At 45.9% G+C, this 22,102-nt stretch overlaps 1 protein-coding gene across 1 annotated transcript in view; it reads left to right on the plus strand.

Moving 5' to 3' along the window:
* The window catches only part of Kiaa2012 (KIAA2012 ortholog), an 87,298-nt gene extending 68,106 nt beyond the window's left edge, over nt 1–19,192 (plus strand). The window contains 9 exon segments of the mRNA XM_042054269.1: nt 765–837; nt 8,933–9,023; nt 10,911–11,061; nt 11,544–11,658; nt 13,489–13,826; nt 15,221–15,408; nt 16,114–16,286; nt 16,952–17,171; nt 19,054–19,192. Of these exon segments, the coding sequence (XP_041910203.1) occupies nt 765–837; nt 8,933–9,023; nt 10,911–11,061; nt 11,544–11,658; nt 13,489–13,826; nt 15,221–15,408; nt 16,114–16,286; nt 16,952–17,171; nt 19,054–19,192 (1,488 nt within the window).
* The last annotated feature ends 2,910 nt before the right edge of the window (nt 19,193–22,102 follow it).

Genomic DNA, 22,102 nt, shown 5'->3' on the forward strand with positions numbered 1-22,102 from the left:
CAGGGCAGCCACAGTTACACAAAGAAACCCTGTCTTGAATTTTTTTTAAAAAAATGATAATCTGTAGGAGGAGGGAGGCCACTTGTTTGTCCCAGCCACCCTGTTGCTCAGCCCCGAAATAACCACACAGAAACTGTATTAATTAAAACACTGCTTGGCCCATTAGCTCTAGCTTCTTATTGGCTAACTCTTACATTAATTTAACCCATTTCTATTAATCTGTATATCGCCACGTGGCAGTGGCTTACTGGGTTAAAATTTCTAGCATCTGTCTCTGGCTCCATAGTTTCATTCTGGCTCTGCCCTTCTTTCTCCCAGCATTCAGTTCTGTCTTCTCTGCCTACCTAAGTTCTGCCCTATCAACAGGCCAAGGCAGTTTCTTTATTTATTAATGATTTTCAAGCATACAGAGGGAAATCCCACATCAATAATCCTCATCATTGCAATCATCATCACCATCCCCACTAAGCACTACTAAGAAAAGAAAAAGTCAGGCCGGGCAGTGGTGGCGCACACCTTTAATCCCAGCACTTGGGAGGCAGAAGCAGGCGGATCTCTGTGAGTTCGAGACCAGCCTGGTCTACAAGAGCTAGTTCCAGGACAGGCTCCAAAACTACAGAGAAACCCTGTCTCGGGGAAAAAAAAAGAAAAAAAGAAAAGAAAAAGTCATTGGGGGACACCTAAGGAAACTTGAGTCCGTTTTACCTGGAGGGCATGGACACTTATTTTGTCTCATTATTCTTTGTGGTACGTAAACCCAGCAGGAACATGAAGATGAAACTGACTCCCATGAAGAACCAGGAGGACCCCACGGAGGGAATGACGAAGACAGCCAAGGTAGAGTCAGCTGATGCTGGGCGTACAATCCTGTCGCTGTGCTTGCCCAGGATGAACTGTCTGCTGCCCAGACCCATTAACAAAGAATGATCTTACCATTTCCCCTCAGACTCTGCCCTGGAACTTAGAACGCTCTTATTGTCGCAAGAAAATGTGGGTGACAGGCTTTCTCTTCCTGGATTATTTAGACATCTCCTTCCTGCCAGAGATGCCAAGAATAGAGGCTTCCAGGGTGTACAAAAAACCCACTCCCCATTCCCACCCCAAGCATCTCTATTTCTCTGTCTTCATGCTTTCACGGAGGTGTGGATATGTGGATGAGGGGCCTGGAATTCCACGCCTAGAGAGGGGTGCGTGCAAGGACACAGGACCCATCATCTGTAGAGACCTAGCCGCTGTCATCAAGAATGCCTTGAGCCGGGTGGTGTCGGTGCACGCCTTTAATCCCAGCACTTGGGAGGCAGAGGCAGGCGGATCTCTGTGAGTTCGAGGCCAGCCTGGTCTACAAGAGCTAGTTCCAGGACAGGCTCCAAAGCTACACAGAAACCCTGTCTCAAAAACCAAAAAGAAAAAAGAAAGAAAGAAAAGAAAAAAGAATGCCTTGATACACCTAGGTAGATCTCTGTGAGTTCCAGACCAACCTGGTCTACTGAGTTCCAGGACAACCAGGGCTACACAGAAATCCTTTCTCAAACAAACTAACAGGAAGAATGCCTTGATGGTGGCTTCCTTAAAAACAAGCCTGCATTTGTTCAGGTGGTAATGGTTCTGTGAAATACTTAGCCTGGGGCTACTGGGTTTGGAGGCATACATGATTCTTATTCCAGAGACTCAGTTAGACTCTAAGGTCTTTCGCAGGGCTCCTTGGCACATTGCTTGATACTGCAGCCAACTGGGCCTCCAGGAACTGAATTGGCCTCTGTCCTTACTGCCTCTGGTTTTGTTCTGTTTTTGCTTGTGTGTTTTGAGACAGTCTCACTGTGTGACTCTGGCTGTCCTGGAACTCACAGAAGTCCTCCTGTCTCTGTCTCTGAAGTGCTGGTATTAAAGCCGGTTGCCATCACGCTGGAATCTTCGTTTCTTCTTGCAGAAGTGGAAACGTGTGTGTGCGTGCAGGTCCATCACCTTTCTAAGGGAGGTTTCCAGACCACACACAAGCGAAGGGCTTACTGTTGCTATACAGAGGTGTCCAGCAGAGGGAGCACGCGGGCTGAACGCCAGCCTGGGCTCTGAAACCATTTGAGGCACCTAGGAACGCTTTGTTTTCTTACTTGGCCCCTTTTTTAAAGTCACGGGCGAGTGTGCTACCCAGGTTGGTAACGTCAGGTCCGTGCTACTGAATTGCGCTTGAGCTGTGGAGTGGTTACATCCACCTTCGCCTCTGCGTACCCAGCATCTTTGTCTGCAGGCTGGCGTAAGCAGTCGCCCAGAAAAAAATGCAGCCCCTTAAAGAATACCAGTCTCAGCCGGAGACGGGGGGCGCGGGGGAGGGGGTGGGCGGCGGTGCACGCCTTTGATTCCAGCACTTGGGAGGCAGAGGCAAGCGGATCTCAGGTATTCCAGCAAATTAATATCTACCCTCTTGTGGTCACTATTTACCAATCTACAAAACGATGCTGGTTCTTCCCGTCTCCATTAAGTTGAAAGTTTTGATCTTTTCCTGTTTATCTTTCACTGTTTCTTTCCATTGACATCATAATAAAAAAGTAACAATTTTTATACTGATTTTATTTTTCTAAAGATGTTTTAGGGTCTTTTTTGTTTTGTTTTTTACGTGTCTGGGTGTTTTACCTGCATGTATGTCTATGTTCTGTGTGAATACAGGGCTTGAGGGTATCAGATCCCCTGGAACTGGAGCTACAGACATTGTGAGCCACCATGTGGGTGCTGGGAATAGAACCCAGGTCCTCCAGAAGAGCAACCGCTGGTTATAACCACTCTTAACCGCTGAGCCATCTCTCCAGTCCTCTACTGACTTTTAAAGACGTCACTCTTTTTTGGTATCAGACAATAACACACAATGGTGGTGTGAGCCCTGGGTTAGTCAAGGTTTTAAGGAAGGATTCTTTTAACATGAGGCCCTGTCACCTCCATCTTCAAAGCTGAGTGACACTGGCCAGGAAAAAAAAAAAAAAAAAAAAAAGCTGACCTTCAGGTTCTCCCTATTATAAATCATTCAGAATGTGGATCTCGGCCAAGTGCAGCGAGGGCTTTAGGCACCACAGACGGTGGCCCAAACTAAGCAATGACCAAGTCAGTCAAGACAGATTTCCTGTCTCATGACACCAGGGCCGGCTGCGGCCGCGTTCCTCGGAGGTTAGCCAGACTTTCCCTAATGCAGTGAAATGTCACCGCGGAAAGACACAGAGGGACTTGCCTGTCCTTTTCAGAAAGGATTTCAGGTCTTGGAAGGCAAGAAGGAAGAGTGCTAAGGAAACACTTTTATTGCTTAAAGAACAGTTCTCCCCTTTGGTCTTAATGGTCAAGTGGGTTTTGTTTTGTTTGGGTTTTTGGTTTTTGCCCTACTAAACTCAGCGGTGACCTTAATGGTTTGTTATAAAAATTGAGCCAGAAACTGGGGGTACTACTCAGTGTTGAGCATTTGCCTAGCGCGTGCAAGGTTGGGTTCAGTCAATACTGTGTATGTTACACACATGGACATAAATAAAAATTTACAGCATGAGTGAGCTAGGGAGATGGCTCAGGGTTCCGTTTTCAAGTTCCCCCAAGGCAAGGTCAACCAACAACCTCTAAATCTGAGCAGACTGGGGAAATAACTCTTGCCCCAAAGTCCAAGGAAAGAATACAACTTCAGTTCTAGCTACCTCCTAGACCAATGGTTCTTTTTTTTTTAACTTTTTTAAAATATTTATTTATTATGTATACAATATTCTGTCTCTGTGTATGCCTGCAAGCCAGAAGAGGGCACCAGACCCCATTACAGATGGCTGTGAGCCACCATGTAGTTGCTGGGAATTGAACTCAGGACCTTTAGAAGAGCAGGCAATGCTCTTAACCTCTGAGCCATCTCTCCAGCCCACCAATGGTTCTTTTATCAGTGCACTTCAAAACTACCTGGAAGTTTTAGCTTTTTGTTTTGGTGTTTCAAGACAGGGTAATATGGAGCCCTGACTGTCTTGGAACCCATTCTGTAGACCAGGCTGATCTCAAACTCAGAGATCCACCTGCCTCTGCCTCCTGAGTGCTGGGATTAAAGGTGTGTACCACCACTGCTGGGCTTTACCTGGAAGGTTTACAAAGGGTTTCAAAGGTGTTTGCCTGGAATTCCAGCAACTGGAAGGCTAAGGTGTGAGGCATGCAAACCCAAGTCCAGCCTACACTATAGAGACAGACCCTGTATCCAAAATTAAACCAAACAAGGCTGGAGAGATGGATGTATAGTTAGGAAAGCTCTCTTCCTTCCCAGAGGACGCGAGTTCAATTTCCAATTCCCACATCAGGTGGCCAGCAACAGCCTGTAGCGCCAGTGCCAGTATATCTGTCGCCCTCTACTGGCCCCCAAAGGCACCACACAAGGCATACACTTACACAGACACATGTGCCTACACATTAAAAAAAAATTAATTTTTTATTTAAAGGAGACAAAACAAATAAAACCAACAATGGTGAAAAACAAAAAATTTCTGGGCTTCTCTGCAATATTTTTAGTTTGGTTCCCACTTGATGCTGGAGGCTCAGGGACCACAGTCTCAAATGGTAGTCTTGAGACCTATTTCTCACGTTTATTTCTCTGAATTTTCTAGGGTCTATTTAGTTTTTGTTGTTTTGTTTTTTTTTTTAAGTAATAGAGGTTGGGGAAGGAATTGGTGAGCAGGCACTATTTAGAATATGCTTAGATGCTGAGACTACATCTCAGGCAGCTAGGGCTGAGGCTCAGTCTGGACACCATCAGTACACCAAACACAGGATTCAGTCTCTAGCACCACATAATCTGGGTGTGTGGCACATATCTGTAACCCCCATACTCAGGAGGTGGAGCCAGGGAGATTGGAAATTCAAGGTCATGTTGGCTACGTAAGCGTTTAAAGGCAGCCTTGGACATATAAGATCCTATTTCCAAAAGACAGTAAAAAGGAATGCCCGCCTCAGACCAAGTGCTTGAGGACAGTTAGCTATCGGTTCAGTTTGTAAGTCTTATTTTTATTTTAACTGTGTGTATTCATGTGTATGTCTGTGCTAGATACAGGCATGTGAATGAAGGCACCCATGGAAGCCAAGAGGCATCAGACTCCCAAAATGGGTGCTGGGAATCAAACTCAGTCCTCTACAAAACAGTAAACACTTTTAACCACTGACCCGTCTCTCCAGGTCCCATTCTGTTTTGTCAAAACCTCGATCATAGCCATAACCTGCATCCTGTCAGGAGCCCACATGAGGATTTCTTTAAACTCTTGCACGTATGCTCTTTGATGGACATATTTAGTTCTCTGCTGAAATCTTTCTTGAGCTCAAGACCAGACATCACTGTGATTAAGAGCACTGACCGTGGTGTCTTACTTCCTGGGTTCAAATCCTAACTCCAGGGCTAGAGAGATGGCTCAGAGGTTAAGAGCACTGACTGTTCTTCCAGTGGTTCTGAGTTCAATTCCCAGCAACCACATGGTGACTCATAACTATCTGTAATAAGATCTGGTGCCCTCTTCTGGCCTGAAGGGACACATGCAATAATACATAATTAATAAATAAATCTTTAAATAAAATAAAATGCTGCTAGTTAAAAAAAAAAACCTAGCTCCACCACTTAGCTGTGTGGCCTTGAGAAAATTACTGAATTTCTCTGGGCATCCCCTTCCTTTATCTAGAAAGCAGGAGAACAAATGGTATTTACCCCTCGGGGTGGTTGTGATAAAGAGGAGTTGAGTGGATAGGTCTAGACAAGTATCTATCACAGATGGTCCTCAATATGTGTTATTAGCAACTTTTTTGATTTGTATATTTTTTTTGTTTTTGAGACCTAGGCTGACCTCAAACTCACTATGCAGCTAAGGATGGCTTTGAACTCCTGTTGCTATGACTTCTACCCCCCAAATGCTGAGAGTGCCAGCGTGTGCCACCATGCCCAGCAACCTATTTAAGAACAAACAGAAAAGGAAACCTTTAATTATATAGTCATAATTTGTATTAATATCTTATCAAGAGAGCCTTGTTCTAACATGATAACTAGTTTCCAAGTCAGTCTCTGCAGCAGGGCACTTGGTCTTGGAGACTCAGTTCATCCTTTAGCTGAAGGCCCGACAAGGGCAGCAATCCCAAGATCAATGAGGCAGCCTCCTCAGTTTCTGCCTTCTGTGCAGACAGGTACAACATCCCTCCTTGAGGACCAGATATAATAGTGCCTGTAATCCCAGAATATAGGCATACGGCCGTATAGCTAGCCTGGTCTACACAGTGAGAGACTCTGTCTCAAGAGACAAAAGAAAGCCATGCCTTGAAATGTGGCAGAGTGCTTTAAGATGTATGCTGGACAGCAAATTCAGGTTCTCATGCATTTAGGCAAAGCCTCTGCCACTCAGCTACCTTCCCAACCTTGCCTTAAGATTGACTGTAACCCTGTATGAAGTACGTGAAATCTCGAAGGAGCAGCCTAGAACAGTAATGGAGGGGAAACCTCAGAAAGCAATGAGCCTTTCCATGACTCCATTCAGAAAGAGAAGGCCCAGGGCCTGCCACCTTATCAAAAGGAATGTTTGGGGTTGGAGAGATGGCTCAGTGGTTAAAAGCACTGGCTACTCTTCCAGAGTGAGTTCAATTCTCAGTGCCATTTAAATTACAGGTTCCCTTCTATCTCTTCCTTCTCTTCAAGTTTATGCTCAGGAAATCGGGTCACTTTGTCCTGTCATGTTTCTTGGGGTGTTGATTTTGCTATGTCCTCCTGTTGTGGTTTCTTGTGTCCAGCCTTCCTGTTTCCATTACTTGGTCTTCAGGTCTAGGGATTTAATCGAATTCAGGTTTCATTCCTTCCTTTTGGCAAGGCCAGGTCTGTGTCTCTCAGGACACAGAATGTTCATTTGTCTCCTGCTGATGCCAATATCTACAGATCCATCAGTAGTGGAGTTGGCAAAATCACGACACCAGGTGGAATTCTGCAGCGCACCACGCCTGTCTGCGCTCTAGGCGCTACCATACAGTTGGCCAGCTTCGGGCAAGGGGCTGGAGGTTGAAACACACAAAGACACCCAGACAGAGACACGGACCTCTAGTCACTGGTAAGAAGCCCTTTATTCAATAGCACCATGGAGGCTCATATACCTAACCGTCAGGTGGGCCAACAGGTGAAAACCTCATCCTCTGATCCTCAAGGCCAAGGCAACACGTGCTCGTGAAGCAGAGCTGGTAAACAACTTTGACACAGCTTTCAGTAACTCAAATCAGAAGGAGAGTAAAGATCTCTGGCAGGGAAGAGCAGCTGTAGGCCAGGTCTCCAAATGGTCCAACAGAATTCTATCAATCCTTTCTCAGTTTCTAGTTTGTGTTCTTTTGGTTTTTCAAGACAGGGTTTCTCTGTGTAGCCCTGGCTGCCCTGGAACTCAGTCTGTAGTAAGATGGAACAGTATAGTTTTAAAACATTATATGAGTTCATTTCAATACATAAAAATAGACTTGAATAGATATAATCTTCTCTATAACCTTGGATATAGTATTCACAGAGAGGAGGAACCATTATCATAAAGATGGCAATACCAAACAGGTGTGGTGGCACTTGGGACCAGTCTGGGTGACCTAGCAAGATTCTACCAGGAAAAAAAGGCAAAAAGGAGACGGCAGTCCCTCAGTTAATCCCTCAATTAATCTAAGGCAATTGTGAAAATCCCATCAACTGTGTTGACACACCCCTGCAACTCCACACTGGGAAAAATAGAAATTCCCCAGATCACAAATGGTGGCGTTAACTGCCAGGCTAAGCCTCCGTTTCTAGACAGTGCAATTGCGCCCTCTGGTGGTCATCTCTTGCTATGCACTCAAGTTCGAAAATTTGTTCATGGGGCTGGAGAGATGGCTCAGCGGTTAAGAGCACTGCCTGCTCTTCCAGAGGTCCTGTGTTCAATTCTCAGCAACCACAGGGTGGCTCACAACCATCTGTAATGGGGTCTGGTGCCCTCTTCTGGCCTGCAGCATACATGCAGACAGAATATTGTATACATAATTAATAAATAAACCTTAAAAAAAAAAAAAAGAAAATTTGTTCATGGCAAAGCATGCCTTCAACAAGAGCTTCCCTTCATTCTCCCAACCTGACTCAAGCCACCATGTTGTAGAAATAAATCCTCATGGAGATCTTCTTGCCATGGAGATACCATAGATACTGTAAATATTTCCTAGTCTGGCCACAGTATTTGAAGGTTGTCAGGCTCCCTTCCCTAAGCTTCCGTTATACAGATGACACTATTTAGAGCAATTGCCTTTCTGCAGTTTTAACCACAGTGGGGCTTTTGTTTGGTTTGGTTTTAGTTTTTCGAGACAGGGTTTCTCTGTAGCTTTGGAGCCTGTCCTGAAACTAGACCAGGCTGGCCTCGAACTCACAGAGATCTACCTGCTTCTGCCTCCCAAGTGCTGGCATTAAAGGCATGGACCAAGCCGGGCGGTGGTGGCGCACGCCTTTAATCCCAGCACTCGGGAGGCAGAGGCAGGAGGATCTCTGAGTTCGAGGCCAGCCTGGTCTACAAGAGCTAGCTCCAGGACAGGCTCTAGAAACTACAGGGAAACCCTGTCTCGAAAAACAAAAAAAAAAAAAAAAAAAAAAAAGGCATGGACCACCACCGCCCGGCGTCTCTAATTTTTCATTACTAACAAATGAAACAAGTTGTTACAAAAGCTGATTTGTTCTTTTGAATTGTTTTCTTGTGATGAACGCCCAGGTGAGAGTCCTGATGAAGGTTCAAACGGGTTTTCTGGATCTAGACACATACTGTGCTATCATTTTTCTGAAGGATAGTTTATAATTTTAATGTCACCTGTTACAAAAAGCTCTCATCTGCACTGCTCAGGACTCCCCAATATACATTTCCCCCTCTCCCGATATCCTCCTGGGAAAACTGCCTGGGTCGTTTGCTGATGGAGGATACTGTTTCCACAGACCTGGAGCCAAGAGACATGACTCTTGACCCCTTCAGTACTCCCATGGATGAGTACAACCAGACTTCTGAGGCTGACACCTTGAAAAGCACGTAAGTATAACACGTGTGTGGGCAGCTTGTAGCAACTGTGGCTTCTCCACTCCATCGTGGGTTTTGCTTTCGTTAATTTACTCTCTGATTTTTGTTTATTTTCTGAGATTCATGCCATCACATGCTGGCAGCTGGGATTAAAAGCAACAGGTCCCTGGGTAGTTCACACATGGATGAGTGAGCTACTCAAACCGAGTTCTCCAGAACCTGAGAACATTTTACAGAGACCGTAGAAGGCTGGGAGAATCAGTTCATCCTGGCTCCTCCAGTTGTTAACTCTGAACAGAATAAAGATGATCAGCCATCATCATGGCTTCTTCTCATCCCTGCCAAGGCAGGAACACCTTCCCTGGATGCTTTCTGTGAGCTTGCTGGCAGCAGCCCAGGCAGCCTGGTCCAGGCCTTTGTCCTCAGTCTCCTCTGGTTGTGGTCTCTGCTGTAGTCTCTGCTACCAGCTGGAACGAGACCTCGAGACCTTATTGTGGGTTCCATGAGCCTAGGGTGATTAGAGATCAGCAGTATAACTCTCCGGTCTAAAAGGTTTTGTGCCAAGCCAGAAGCAAAAGAAGGAAGCCTCGGTGGTTGAGGCAATGGCTAAAGATTTTTTTCTTTCTTTTTCTTTCTTTCTTCCTTCCTTTCTTTTTTATTTTGTTTTATCCCTTTTCTGCAACATATTTTAAATAGGTTATTACATCTCCCCTCTCCCTAGCTAAAACCAATGAGATAATCAGTTTTCTTTTTTTTTAGCAAGAGGACAGAAAAAAAAAACCCATAAAACACTCCACAAAATGCATTACAGTTATTGTGACTAAAATTGGAATTTAACACAGATTCCCAAGTGTGAAAGAGAAAAACAGCAACACAGTCAGGCCCACAGTGCACATTTACAGCCGGCTCGTTCCTTGGGGAAACAGGTTTTCCTCGCACATTCTGAAGCAGACTTCTGCGAGTTTTTATAGAGTGTCACTGAATGACTTAAAGATTTTTAAAGACTCGTATATTTACAGGAAATTCCATTGACCTCATTTAACAAATATTTCTCAAGTCTCCTCAGGAAGGCCCTGGGCTAGCACACCACAGTAAATATATTATTGATTTAACTAAAAAGAAAAAAAAGACCCAGATGAGACCCAGCACCCAGCAGGCACAGGGCATCGCTGATGCTGTCCTTGCCACCTACAGACATAAGCCAGAGATGGCAAGGACACTAGAACACATGAGACTGGACACACACACACCACCTTGTAGTGGCTGAATCGACTGAGAATAAAACTCATAAAGGCAAAGTAATGAAAGGAACAATTACATGTTTTTGAGGTCATCTTTGTTAAAGGACGTTTTCCTTTCCCAGCTAAGCCTTTGACAGAAAACATCTCTGTTGTGTGATTCTGTGAGGGTGATCGGACCGCTGCGTGACACCCCGCTGATCAATCACCAGGGTTGATTCAGCTGATCAGACTGGCGAGGTGTATGGCCCCTTCCTCCCTCGCTGTTCCACGCATGTCCCTCCCAAAGCTGCCAGCTCCACCGAAGAGGACAACCTTCCCCAAACACGGGAGGACCTGTCTTTCTTTGGTCCAGGGTCCTCTTGTAGTTGGGCTTCCCTGCAAGAACCTCCAAAAGAGCTCTCAATTAAAGGTGTAAATAGGCAGTGAAAAGTGGACTATTTCTCCATATGTTTACGTACCAGAGCTTAAGGAAACCCCAAAAGTAAAGGTCACCATTCCCAACCGCCCTTATGCGGGAACACGAGGAGAAAGTTGCCTAAGCATATCTAATATCCCAGCAGCCGATCCCAGTTGTTCCGTCGGCATCTTCCCTTGCTCTCTTCCCTCCCGCTTACACGTTTGGTCATGAAATTGGTCTGCTGGCTTGCTCTTTTCAAAGGGACAGGGATCTGCATAGAGGACTACTAGAACATGAGCCTGAATCCCCAGAGAAGCTGGGGTCTGAGACCGCATCTCTTCATCCAAGGGAAAAAAACAAGAAAAAGGAACCCAAATCGTTCAGCCAGCCCACCTCAGCTGCCGCCAGTCACGTGAGTGTGAGAATAGAGAATCTGGTCCAGAAACCCTGCCTGGACCCCTCCAAGGCTCCATGTAGAGGTTGCATAATAGATACAAGCACCTCACAAAAGGGGCAACAGGGGCCGAGGTCCAGCCACGGTCCACTCACCGGGACCTGTACCTTGTCCCAGGCGGCATCTTCTTGTCAATCCCTACAAAACTACAAAGTAGGTAACCAGGGCCCCACCCTGCCAACCTCTTTTAGGAGATGTTGTCACAGTCCATATGGAGAGGCTAGCATGGCTCTTGCTACCTGTTAGGAATATTTCCTAACGCGAGCTCTCTGCTAAGGCCAAAAATCCCAATCAAGCCAAATCAATCACAAATCACAGAGATCCGACTGCCTCTGCCTCCCGAGTGCTGGGATTAAAGGTCTGCATCACCACCGCCAGGTTTGATAAACGTTTTTAGCTCCTACTGTATCACAGTCCTCTTTCTAAATTTCTTCCTTTAGGGAAAGGATTTGGTTGACAAGGCGAAGAGGAAAAAAAGAACCAAGACAAACAAGGCCAGAGAACCCAAAACAGAGAGAGAAGGAAGGGTCTTGGGGCACGCAGAGGCTGCTGGAGGTAAGGAAGGATGCCTGTGAGGAGTAGCTCAGACTCCAACGGGCAGGGAGGTAATGTGGACCACGGACTTGGCTCCTGCAGGTCGAGCTTTGCCTGACTACCTAGCCAAGCTAGCTTTCAGCCTGATTTCATAGAAGGGTCTCGGTGCACATGAGCAGAGAAAACCCTGGCTGAGTAGAGACCTGTGATGACCATAACGGGGGCTGCTAACAACGGCACTCTGTGAATGCTGGAACGAGTGCCGCCGTGCTGTCTCTCACCTGTGGCTGAGAGAGGTGGGGTAAGCGGCATCGGGTTTGGCCCAGTGAGCATCAATACGGCTGCCACCATGAGCTGATAACTACAGGCTGAGATCTGTAATCTGAAAAAAAACTGAAACGCAAAATGGACCCAAGTCTGAAACTTCCGGAACATCAACAAGATGCCACAAGTAGATTCTGTACCTGGCCTCACAGAAAATACTGTGTAAGGCTCATGAGTTTACAGTGTATTTGAACTCCGTTTTTTGTTTGTTTGTTTGGTTGGTTGGTTGGTTTTTCAAGACAGGGTTTCTCTGTAACTTTGGAGCCTGTCCTGGGAATATCTCTTGTAGACCAGGCTGGCCTCAAACTCACAGAGATCCGCCTGCCTCTGCCTCCCAAGTGCTAGGATTAAAGGCGTGCGCCACTACTGCCTGGCTTGAATATAGTTTTATTTTGATTCTGAATAAAACCCCTTGCTACTTTAAGAAAAACATCAAACCTTTACCTTTATGCTGAGGGTCAAACGTTTATATGAAGCATTAACAAACTGTGGAGTTGAGCTTGGATCCAATCACCAGGATTTTAAATTATACGCATTTAACGTATGTGTAAATATTCTAAAACCAGGAAGGATCCCTAATCTGAAATGCTTCTGTTCCCAAACGTCTCAGGAAAGGGATGCCCAGCTTAGGCAGTGAGAGCTTAGGAAGGGGAGGATGAGCTAGGGTCTGAGTGTTCTTCTGAGCCTTAGAAGACCTCAGATGCTTCCGAACTTCCTTTAGCCTAAAACTCACACCTCCTCTTTATCGTTCCCGAGATTTGTGGACCCTTTAAACAAATCACATTTTTTTTTTTTTTTTGCAAGGACAACAGTGTGTCCTTGAAGACAATCTTGGAGACAGATGTGATCTTGGTTTGCTCTTCGAACTCTTGTTGCAATTACATTTATTTAGCCCTCAGCATTCCCAGGAGTAGGGAAAACAATGCCCTTGATCCTCTGAGTATTAAACTGACCCCATTAGAGCTGTGATCTGGGCAGGACCTGCCAGACGTGCCAAGATTCTCCTCAGGAGTCCTGCCCCATCGTCATCGGGGTGAAATGGAACCTTTCTTTGGGTTCAATGGGGATTGAACCTTGGGCCCTACGTACTAAATGCATGCTCTACCACTTAGCTGTATCTGCAGCCAGAAATGCAACCTTTCCAGCAGTGGTACTGCTGCGTGGTTGTATCTTTATTGGTCTAAATATAACACAGGGCTGCTCTTCTCAAATCATTATTACAATGCATATTCTGTTCACCCAGATTCTAGTCATGAATTCAGGAATATGCACATCAATTTATCCCATGCTTAATCTTAAAGGTTATTAAAGAGCCAGGTGTGGTGGCACATGCCTCTAATCCCAGCACCCGAGAGGCAAAGGTATAAGGGTCTCTTTGAATCTGAAGACAGTCTGGTCTATAATAGTGAGTTCCAAGACAGCCCAAGCTATATAGTGAGGTCATGTCTCAAAAGGGTTACTAAAGAGAATGAACGGAGGTCACGTTTCTCCTACTTAGCAACCGCTGTCCCCTGTTGCTTCCCCCAGGAAAGTCAAAGGATTCAAGAACCGAAAAGAAATCAGAGCTAATTCCGAGAGAAAAGAAACCAAGAATCAAAGTGAAAAGGACGCATAAAGAAAGGAACGTGGAGAAGGCAGAAGAGCTGAGTGAGCCCAACGTCACTAACTCTGAGGAAGCAGGTGGTACCTCAGAGAACGGGCTTCTCCGTCCACATTCTGCCACCAAGGACCCTTGGCTTTCTCCTGAATCAGATGCTCTGGAGAGCCAGGTTTCTATAGATGGAAGATTGTCACACACACAGGCCACAGGTGTCACTAACAACATGGAACCCGAAAAAGAGAGAAGCCCTGAAGACCCTTCCAAGGTATGAGCAGGTGTCCTCTCTTGGTCTGAGAAAGCTTGCCCTTTGCTCAGCAGAACTGCAGATGAGGGGAATGTCCCTCAATAGGTTGGACTTCTCGAAACAGCTCTATTACGTGGCGATTGATTGATTGGTTGGTGGATTGATGGATTTTTTGAGACAGGGTTTCTCTGTGGTGCCCTGGCTGTCCTGGAACTCTCTCTGTAGGCCAGCCTGACCTCAAATTCAAATGAGATCCGCCAGCTGCTGCCTCCCGAGTGCTGGGATTAAAGGTGTGCGCCACGGCACCTGGCAAGCCGTGGTCTTACTTGTTCTTCTTTGGTGGCTTCAGACCCTAGTTAGAAGCCAGACCTGACCTCACTTTGAAGTGAGTGAGGCATTCTGGGATGCCCCCAAACTGCCAGGGAATGTGTCCCATTCTGAGGAGTAGGAGGTAGATACGGGGGCCATCCGTGAGACGTGCATGTCTCACTGGGACAGAGAAAGGGAGACCCAGAGGCTGTTAGAATCAAGCCACGTCCTCAGCTTGGTCTGGCACATTACAAAGGCTATGGTGTACAGCTGGACCAGGTAGCTCGTGGCATGGCTTTCACGAGGTGCATTTTATGAACTGCTATATACACTCCAGTGCCCTCAATTCTAAGGTGCACATTTGGATAGAAAATTTGAATGAGCCAGGCAGTGGTGGCATACCTCAAATTGTGACCGAGTAAGGAGGCAGCATTGGAGAGAAAAAGGAAGATACATTTTATAAGCTGGAAAAAAACCCTCCACTGAAGCAGTGGGTTAACTGAGCCTGACTCCCCTATAGCCAAGACTGCATACTGCATTTTTTTCTCTGGTTTTTCAAGCCAGGGTTTCCCTGTGTAACAGTCCTAGCTGTCCTGGAACTCACTGTATAGACAGGGCCTGCCTCTGCCTCCTGAGTGCTGGGAATAAAGGCAGGTGCCACCACCGTGCAGCTCAAACAGCCTCTTACCAGGACAGTGCCCCCCAGCCCCAGCTTCAAGTTCCAAGTTTCTAAAACTCCAAGAGTCCCACCCCCACCCCCACCCCCAAGATTTTCATTTCTTGGCCCAAATGGAGTCCTGGCATATTTTAAAGATCCTTGGGCTGTTCGGAAGTGCGGCTAGGGTTGTAAAGGCCAGAACTTCTGACACACAGGAGAGTTATCTCAGGGAGTACTGGATCAGGACAGCCATGCTCCCTCAATCCCAAAGCCAGTGAAAGATTTGAATGTAGGTCATTCCAGCCCCTCAGCCAGGCAGGCAGAGGCAGTCTATGCCACTGTGGTGGCAGTGTTAAGTCAGCTTTAGGATTCCATCTCTGATGAGAGAAAACTAATCTGGGCTGCAGCTGGGTCTGTCCCTTACACTGATACCACTCTGGTCTCTTAGGCCCTCCTGGATAAGGCTTCTCGGGACCGAATTCGCCTAGAGAGGGCAGAGATGAGGCGGTTGGAGGTGGAGCGGAAGAGGAGGGAGCAGGAAGAGTTGGCCAGGCTCCATAAGGAGCAGCTGGAGAGAGCAGAGAAGATGAAGGAGGAGCTGGAACTGGAGCAGCAGAGGCGCGCTGAGGAGATCCGGTGGGCCAGCAGCCCAGAGACACAAGGCAGGGCAAACCTTCCCCAGGGGCATAGCTCGGTGCTAAGGCTCCTGCCCTGACCCGAAACCACAGGAACAACCTGGACCAGAGATAAGGAACTGCCTTGACCATGTGGATTACTCAAGATAGATGCTCATGGGGAATTGGGGGGAAGGTGTTGAGATTCATTCCCACATTTATCCAACTCCTGCTGTTGTCTGCTCTGTACTAGGCTTTCACAGGTCTTGAACTTAATCTCCACAACCCTAAGAGGCAAGAATTTCAAGATCCATACTTGAATAGAAAATAAAGGGGCTGGAGGGATGGCCCAGGGGATCACTAGCTGCTCCTCTAGAGGACCTGAGTTCCATTTCCATCACCCACAAGACAGCTCACCACCCTCTGCCACTCCAGTTCCCAGGGATATATGCCTATGCAGACAGGCAAAAAATCCCCATGCACATAAAATAAATTAAAAAAAAATAGAAAATAAAATGCAGAGAATTTAAGGCGCTTAAATCCTGGGCCACAGCACTGAGCTATATGCCAAAACGTCTAGGTTTCTTCCTGTAGACCCCTGTCTCTCACCTCTGCCCTTCAACCGTGGCTGTAGAAAACCTGTTCTCGAGGGGTACTTCCAAAGCCTATTGCCAGTTGGTTGGGCCTGTATTTTCTGCCATTTCTCTGACATCTGCTGTGTTCTCAGCCTGAGGAAGCAGAGGCTGGAGGAAGAACGGCAGCGGCAGGAGGAAGAGGAGAGGAAGAGGAGGCGCCAGCTGCAGGCGGCCCAGGAGAGAGCCCGGCAGCAGCAAGAGGAGCTCCGGAGGAAACTACAAGAACTGCAGAGAAAAAGGCAGCAGGAGGAGGTGGAGAGGGCTGGTGAGAAAACCTCTGGGCTTTTTTTTTTTTTTTTTTTTTTATAGCTCCCATCTCCTGGACCAAACATTTTTAAATCCACATGTGTAAGCTGTTTTGTTCTTTTCCCCATAGTGGTAATTATGTCTGACTATAGAGGGAGCATATAAAAGGATGGAATATGATTGGAAGATTCTTGTGGAAATGATTGCAGGGCCGGGTCGGTCTTCTGGTTCAGTCATTGCCCTGGCCAGCATTGCTCAGGAGCTATCTGAACTGCTCTACTTGGCCCCGTCCCCAGGCAGGCAGAGATAGTCACAAATATCTGGAGAGCCTCAGACCACACCTTCAGGGGTGGATCAGATCATCTTTTCCAGATCAGCAAACTTTTCCAGACAAGATAGAAAGTTCAGCAGATGATGCTGTGGTCAATTCCTGGTTCGCACTCTTTAGACTAGTCAGAGTCTAGGTAGGTCAGCATGTTTCTCTAGACCCTGGTCTGACACTCCTGCCCACACAGCTGCGCACTGCCCCATGAACTCAACAGTTAGGAAAATCTTCCCTAAGGCTTCGCCAGAGGACTTGGATTAGTAAACCTGCGGAGGCTCTCAAAGATTAGAAAGGCAGACTAGAAATACCAACTGCTCTAGTGATGCCCCCTCCACTGAACACCTCTTTATGTTCCCCAGAGGCGGAGAAGCAACGGCAGAGAGAACTGGAAATGCAGTTAGCAGAAGAACAGAAACGCCTGTTGGAAATGGCTGAAGAAGAACGGCTGGAGTACCAGTGGCAGAAACTGGAGGCAGAAGAGAAGGCTCGGCGGGAGGCTGAAGAAAAGAGGCAACGGGAAGAGGCAGCGGCAAGGCTGGCTCTGGAGGAAGCCGTGAAACTTGCCCAGGAACAAGACAGGTACTTCTCCCAAGCAAGAGTTGGACAAAAGCTGCTGTCAGGGCTTGTTTCAGAGGCTTGATGACCTGGTGCCAGTTCTCACCTTACACGGCCTTAAACCACAGTTCTCTCACCCCCTGGAGCATGGCTAGGAAGACTAAAACACAAAGAGCATTCTTTGGCTACTAACAGCGCAGGATTCTGTCATGGCTTAACTTGTATTGAAGCTAGACGCGCATTTAAGAGATCATTTCTCTTAATCTGGTTTACAGATAAGTAAATCCCAGGGCTAGTGTGCAGCAGGTTGGAAGAATATTTAGATTATGCCCTGTATTCAACTCCCCAGTGAAAGAGGAGCAAGATCTCCATCAGGACCAAATACTGAGTTATGTATGGCCAATACCAAGACGCATTGTGTAAATTGTAGACTCTAGGGATTCAGAAGTATGATATTCACAGTCAAGGGACGAGGATGGAGAGATACTGAAAAAGACAATGTTTTCGGTTTTGTGTGGATTTCTCTATGTAACAGCCCTAGTTGTCCTGGAACTAGCTCTGTAGACCAGGATGGTTTCAAACTCATAGATTACCTGTCTCTGCCTTCCCACTGCTGGGATTAAAGGCATGTACCATCACATCCCGCCATATTTGTTTTTTAGGCTAGCTACAAAATGCTATGCAGGAAAACTTGGAAAATGTGACAGAAAGCTTGTCATGTGACCTGTTAAATAAATAGAAGCCCAGCATTGCTGGGATGAGGGTGAAAAGTGTTACTTTGGATGAAGCCAGGGAGTTATGCCAAGACCAGAAGGAACTACAGTTCCTTCTAACCTGGGCCAAGAGCATTTCTGATCTTTTACCACCATAGAAATGAAAAGGTGAGCCATGTGTGGTGGCACAGGTCTGTAGTTGCGGCACTTTGGGGGCAGCCGCAGAAGGAACCTTGGAGACTCCTAGGAGAGTTGCAGCCAGATTCTTTCTCAAAACTGTCAGGATAGACGAGGTACAACCTGGGAAATCATGTCTCCAACACTAAATGTAAACACCCCCCCCCCCGCGCGCATTGAGTTGTAATTTTCCATGAATTAAATAACCTTGAGTTGTTCCTTCCTTCGACTTTCTTCAGCGGTCACGGGCATTACAAAGTAGGTTATTAGAAAAGTCCTAATTCAGCTTCAATAGACTAGACATCGCGTATGGTAGCAGTAGTAGTACGACAGAAAGCAAGCTCCTAGAACCCCAGCTTTCCATGAAAAACTGACAGGCATTATCGAGGTACTAGAACGATTATGTAAAACCGGTCGTCTCGTTCCCCCAAGGGCTAGAACCCAGTGCCACCGACCTGACTTCACCTGCATCTGTGGCGTCCGCCCCTGTACTTTAACTTCTTTGGACTGTTTCCTCATCTCCAATGCAAGGGAATCCACTTTAATCTAGCACTCAGGGGATTAAGCCTGTGAGTTTCCAGGACAGCCAAGGCTACACAGGGAGACCCTATCTCAAAAAACAAACCTAAAAAAAGCAAGCAAACAAAGGAATCCCTTCCAGCAACACAACTTTAAGAACTGGGAATTACCACTTCCCCTCTTCCTAATAGGACTCTCATGATGCCCCCAAATGTCTCATGTAAAGGCACTAAATGAACAGAGTATGATCTTCCACTAAAACCCTCAACCCAAATCTAAAACTCTACCAACTTATAAGACTGAATGCACGCCTTTAGTCCCAGCACTCAGGAGGCAGAGGCAGGCGGATCTCTGTGAGCTCGAGGCCAGACTGGTCTACAAAGAGTGAGTTCCAGGACCTGCTCCAAAAGCCTCAGAGAAACCCTGTCTGAAAAAAAAAAAAGACTGAATGCTGAATGCTAAATCATTTCTGGAACTGGGGTGGGTTGTCTCCTTAGGCAAAAAGCAGCTTTGGAGAAACAGCTTCATTTTCATCAAGAACTCTTAAAGGAAGCCAGCGGTCTGCAGTGGACACAGAACATTTCCAGACCATGGGTCTACTCATATTTCCAGTTCCTGCAAATCCCCAAGCCATAAGGCTAGAAGAAAACAAAAAAGTAAGTTGAGAAGTGCTGACAGAAAAAGTTATAATTCTGTAATAAAACTCGGTCCTGAACACAATTACTCCATTTCATCTGACTTCCCTCAACCCATACCTCCCACTTTTAGAGACAGGGTTTCTCTGTATAGCTTTTAGAGCCTGTCCTGGGTTTTGCACTATAGACCAGGATGGCCTCGAACTCACAGAGCCACCTGCCTCTGCCTCCCGAGTGCTGGGATTAAAGGCCTGTGCTACCACTGCCCAGCCCTCCTCTCTTCTTTACCCTGGACTGGAGCCTCTCTATCCCCAGCATTCCTGCACACTCCACACACGCGCACCCAATTAACTTATCACTTACTTAAATCCTTTTGTGTTTCTAGGACCACATTAAGTTCAAAAGCCTTGGTGCTAAACCATCCCATAGTTCCAGCTGGAGACACCAACAGTCTTAGGATACTCTATGTATTTGAGTGTGTTCAAGAGTTGATGCTGAATGGACATTATTTTGGTATGCAATAACTCTGGATTAGTGAAGCGGAGTTAATCATATATTAAATCCCTCAATGAGGCACTACTTCATCCTGGGAATTTAAAACAAATGTCTTCTGAGAAGGCATGTTTGGAATTAACTGATACAGGTTCCCCTGAGCAAAAGGAGCTGTTCCGTGAAAATCCTCTCAATCCTTAAGGAGCGGCATGTTTAAACAAGGCTGTAGCTGTGGAAGCTAAAACATGCTTCCCTCATACTACTCAGTTAAATGTACACGGCCAAAGGTAGTTGCCGGGGGCTTACATCAGCAAAGAAATACAACTATCTCATCACCTCAGAAATCCCAATGCTGCTTTTGATCCTCGAGAACAAATCTTAAGATTTTATTCCCAACTGTGCCTTTAAAAGCCTACACATAAAACTCTATGACATCATCCTATCCGAAGTCTTTAAGCAACTCTTCTAAAAATGTCTAGTATGGACTGGAGAAATGGCTCAGAGGTTAAGAGCATTGCCTGCTCTTCCAAAGGTCCTGAGTTCAATTCCCAGCAACCACATGGTGGCTCACAACCTTCTGTAATGGGTCTGGTGCCCTCTTCTGGCCTGCAGGCATACACACAGACCAAATGTTGTATACATAATAAATAATAAATAAATATTTAGAAAATAAATAAAAATGTCTAGTAAACATCCCTTTTTAACAACACGTCACAGGCGGTGGTATGCTCTTTAATCCCAGCACCAGCCCATGGGAGGAAGAGGCATCAAGGCCAGCCTGGTCTTACAGAGCTAGTTACAGACAGCCAAGAAAAAAGGCCAACCCTGGGCGGTGATGGTGGTCCACACCTTTAATACCAGCACCTGGGAGGCAGAGGCAGGTGGATCTCTGTGAGTTCAAGGCCAAGTATCACAGAATAGTGAAAGAAATTGTTCAAAACAACATAAAAGGATGTTAAATCAAAGCAGTATCTACATTTTCCCAATTTAGAAAAAAATTTAACTCATGTGCATTGGTGTCAGATCCCCTGGAGTTACAGTTGTGAGCAGCCATGTGGTTGCTGGGAACTGAACCCAGGTCCTCTGGAAGAGCAGCTAGTGCTCCTCACCGCTATGCCATCTCCCCAGCCCAATTTTCCTAACTTTTGATCCACACTTGTCTTAGTTTTCTTACTAGAACAAAGCTATACACACCCTAAAAAGCACCTGAGAGTTAAGCAGTGGGTCACCCTGCGTCAGCATCCAGTCAGGGGTGAAAGCTGGCTCTTGGCTCACTTTATCCTTCTTACTCAAATCCTGGACCACACAGAACGGCAGTACCCCCAGGGTAGCAATTCCCACCTCAAACCTTTCTGGACACACACCCGAAATCTTTCCAGAGTGACTTTAAGCCTAGGGAAGTTGACAACCAAGATTTAATCATCACACCGCCTACAGGTAAAGAACTGTATTTACTCACAAGGTATTGCTTTGTACAGGAACTACTTCTCCAGCCTAGGAATTTAATTAGCTAATTTTTCCATTCTGTACTGCTGGAACTAAGTAAGTCCTCGTTTCATGAAAAGCAGAAAATGGAAAACATTATGGATAAGATGTAAACTTAAATGTTACTTTTTCTGATGTTTGTCAACCCTGCTTGCAAATTCAATAGTACTGAACCGGTCAACACACTCTCGAGAACAAACATGCGCGAAACCATTACTCTTCATGTTTTCTTCCTTTTGCAAATTTAGGATACCGCACTGAAGCACCAGATAGAGTGGCTGCAAAATACTACTTGGGGTCCTTTCCAAATATTATCTGTTACACTTTTGCTCCCAAGTGTCTATTTTAACAGTACTACTTTATCAGTCAAGGGTGTTTTTAAGGTCAACAGTAGAGTGTACTTTACAAGACCCTCCAAAACCCCCAAACAAAAATTATTTCTACTATTAAGCTCCACCACTAAATGCTGAGCCTTCATTCAGAGCTACAAAACTAAGATGCTGAACCATATATTCATGAATTCTGAAAAGCTCAAATAACCAAATCTGCAAATCATGCAAACTCAAGATTTTCTACAACTGAACCTAATTTCCAGTTACTATTTAGAGAACGGAACAGTAAATCCCAGGGGAGTCTAAAAGCTCCATTTTGTACAAGTAATTTTAAAGATAGGGCAAATGTGAGTTTCAGGCAATCTTCTTTATGAGCAAATTACCTGAGAAGGGTATGTAGCTGCTAGCAGTTTATAAAATGCACCTCAGAAAGGTTTATTTGCTAAAGTAGCTGGATGGCACTGTACTTGGAATGACATGAAATTGGATGCTCATATATTTCTGTGACTCACTGGAATTTTTTTTAAAGATGTATTTATTTATTATGTATACAGTGTTCTGTCTGCATGTATGCTTACAGGCCAGGCCAGAAGAGGGCACCA

This window comes from Arvicola amphibius, chromosome 18 (assembly GCF_903992535.2).
Source record: "Arvicola amphibius chromosome 18, mArvAmp1.2, whole genome shotgun sequence".
NCBI classification, from domain to species: domain Eukaryota; kingdom Metazoa; phylum Chordata; class Mammalia; order Rodentia; family Cricetidae; genus Arvicola; species Arvicola amphibius.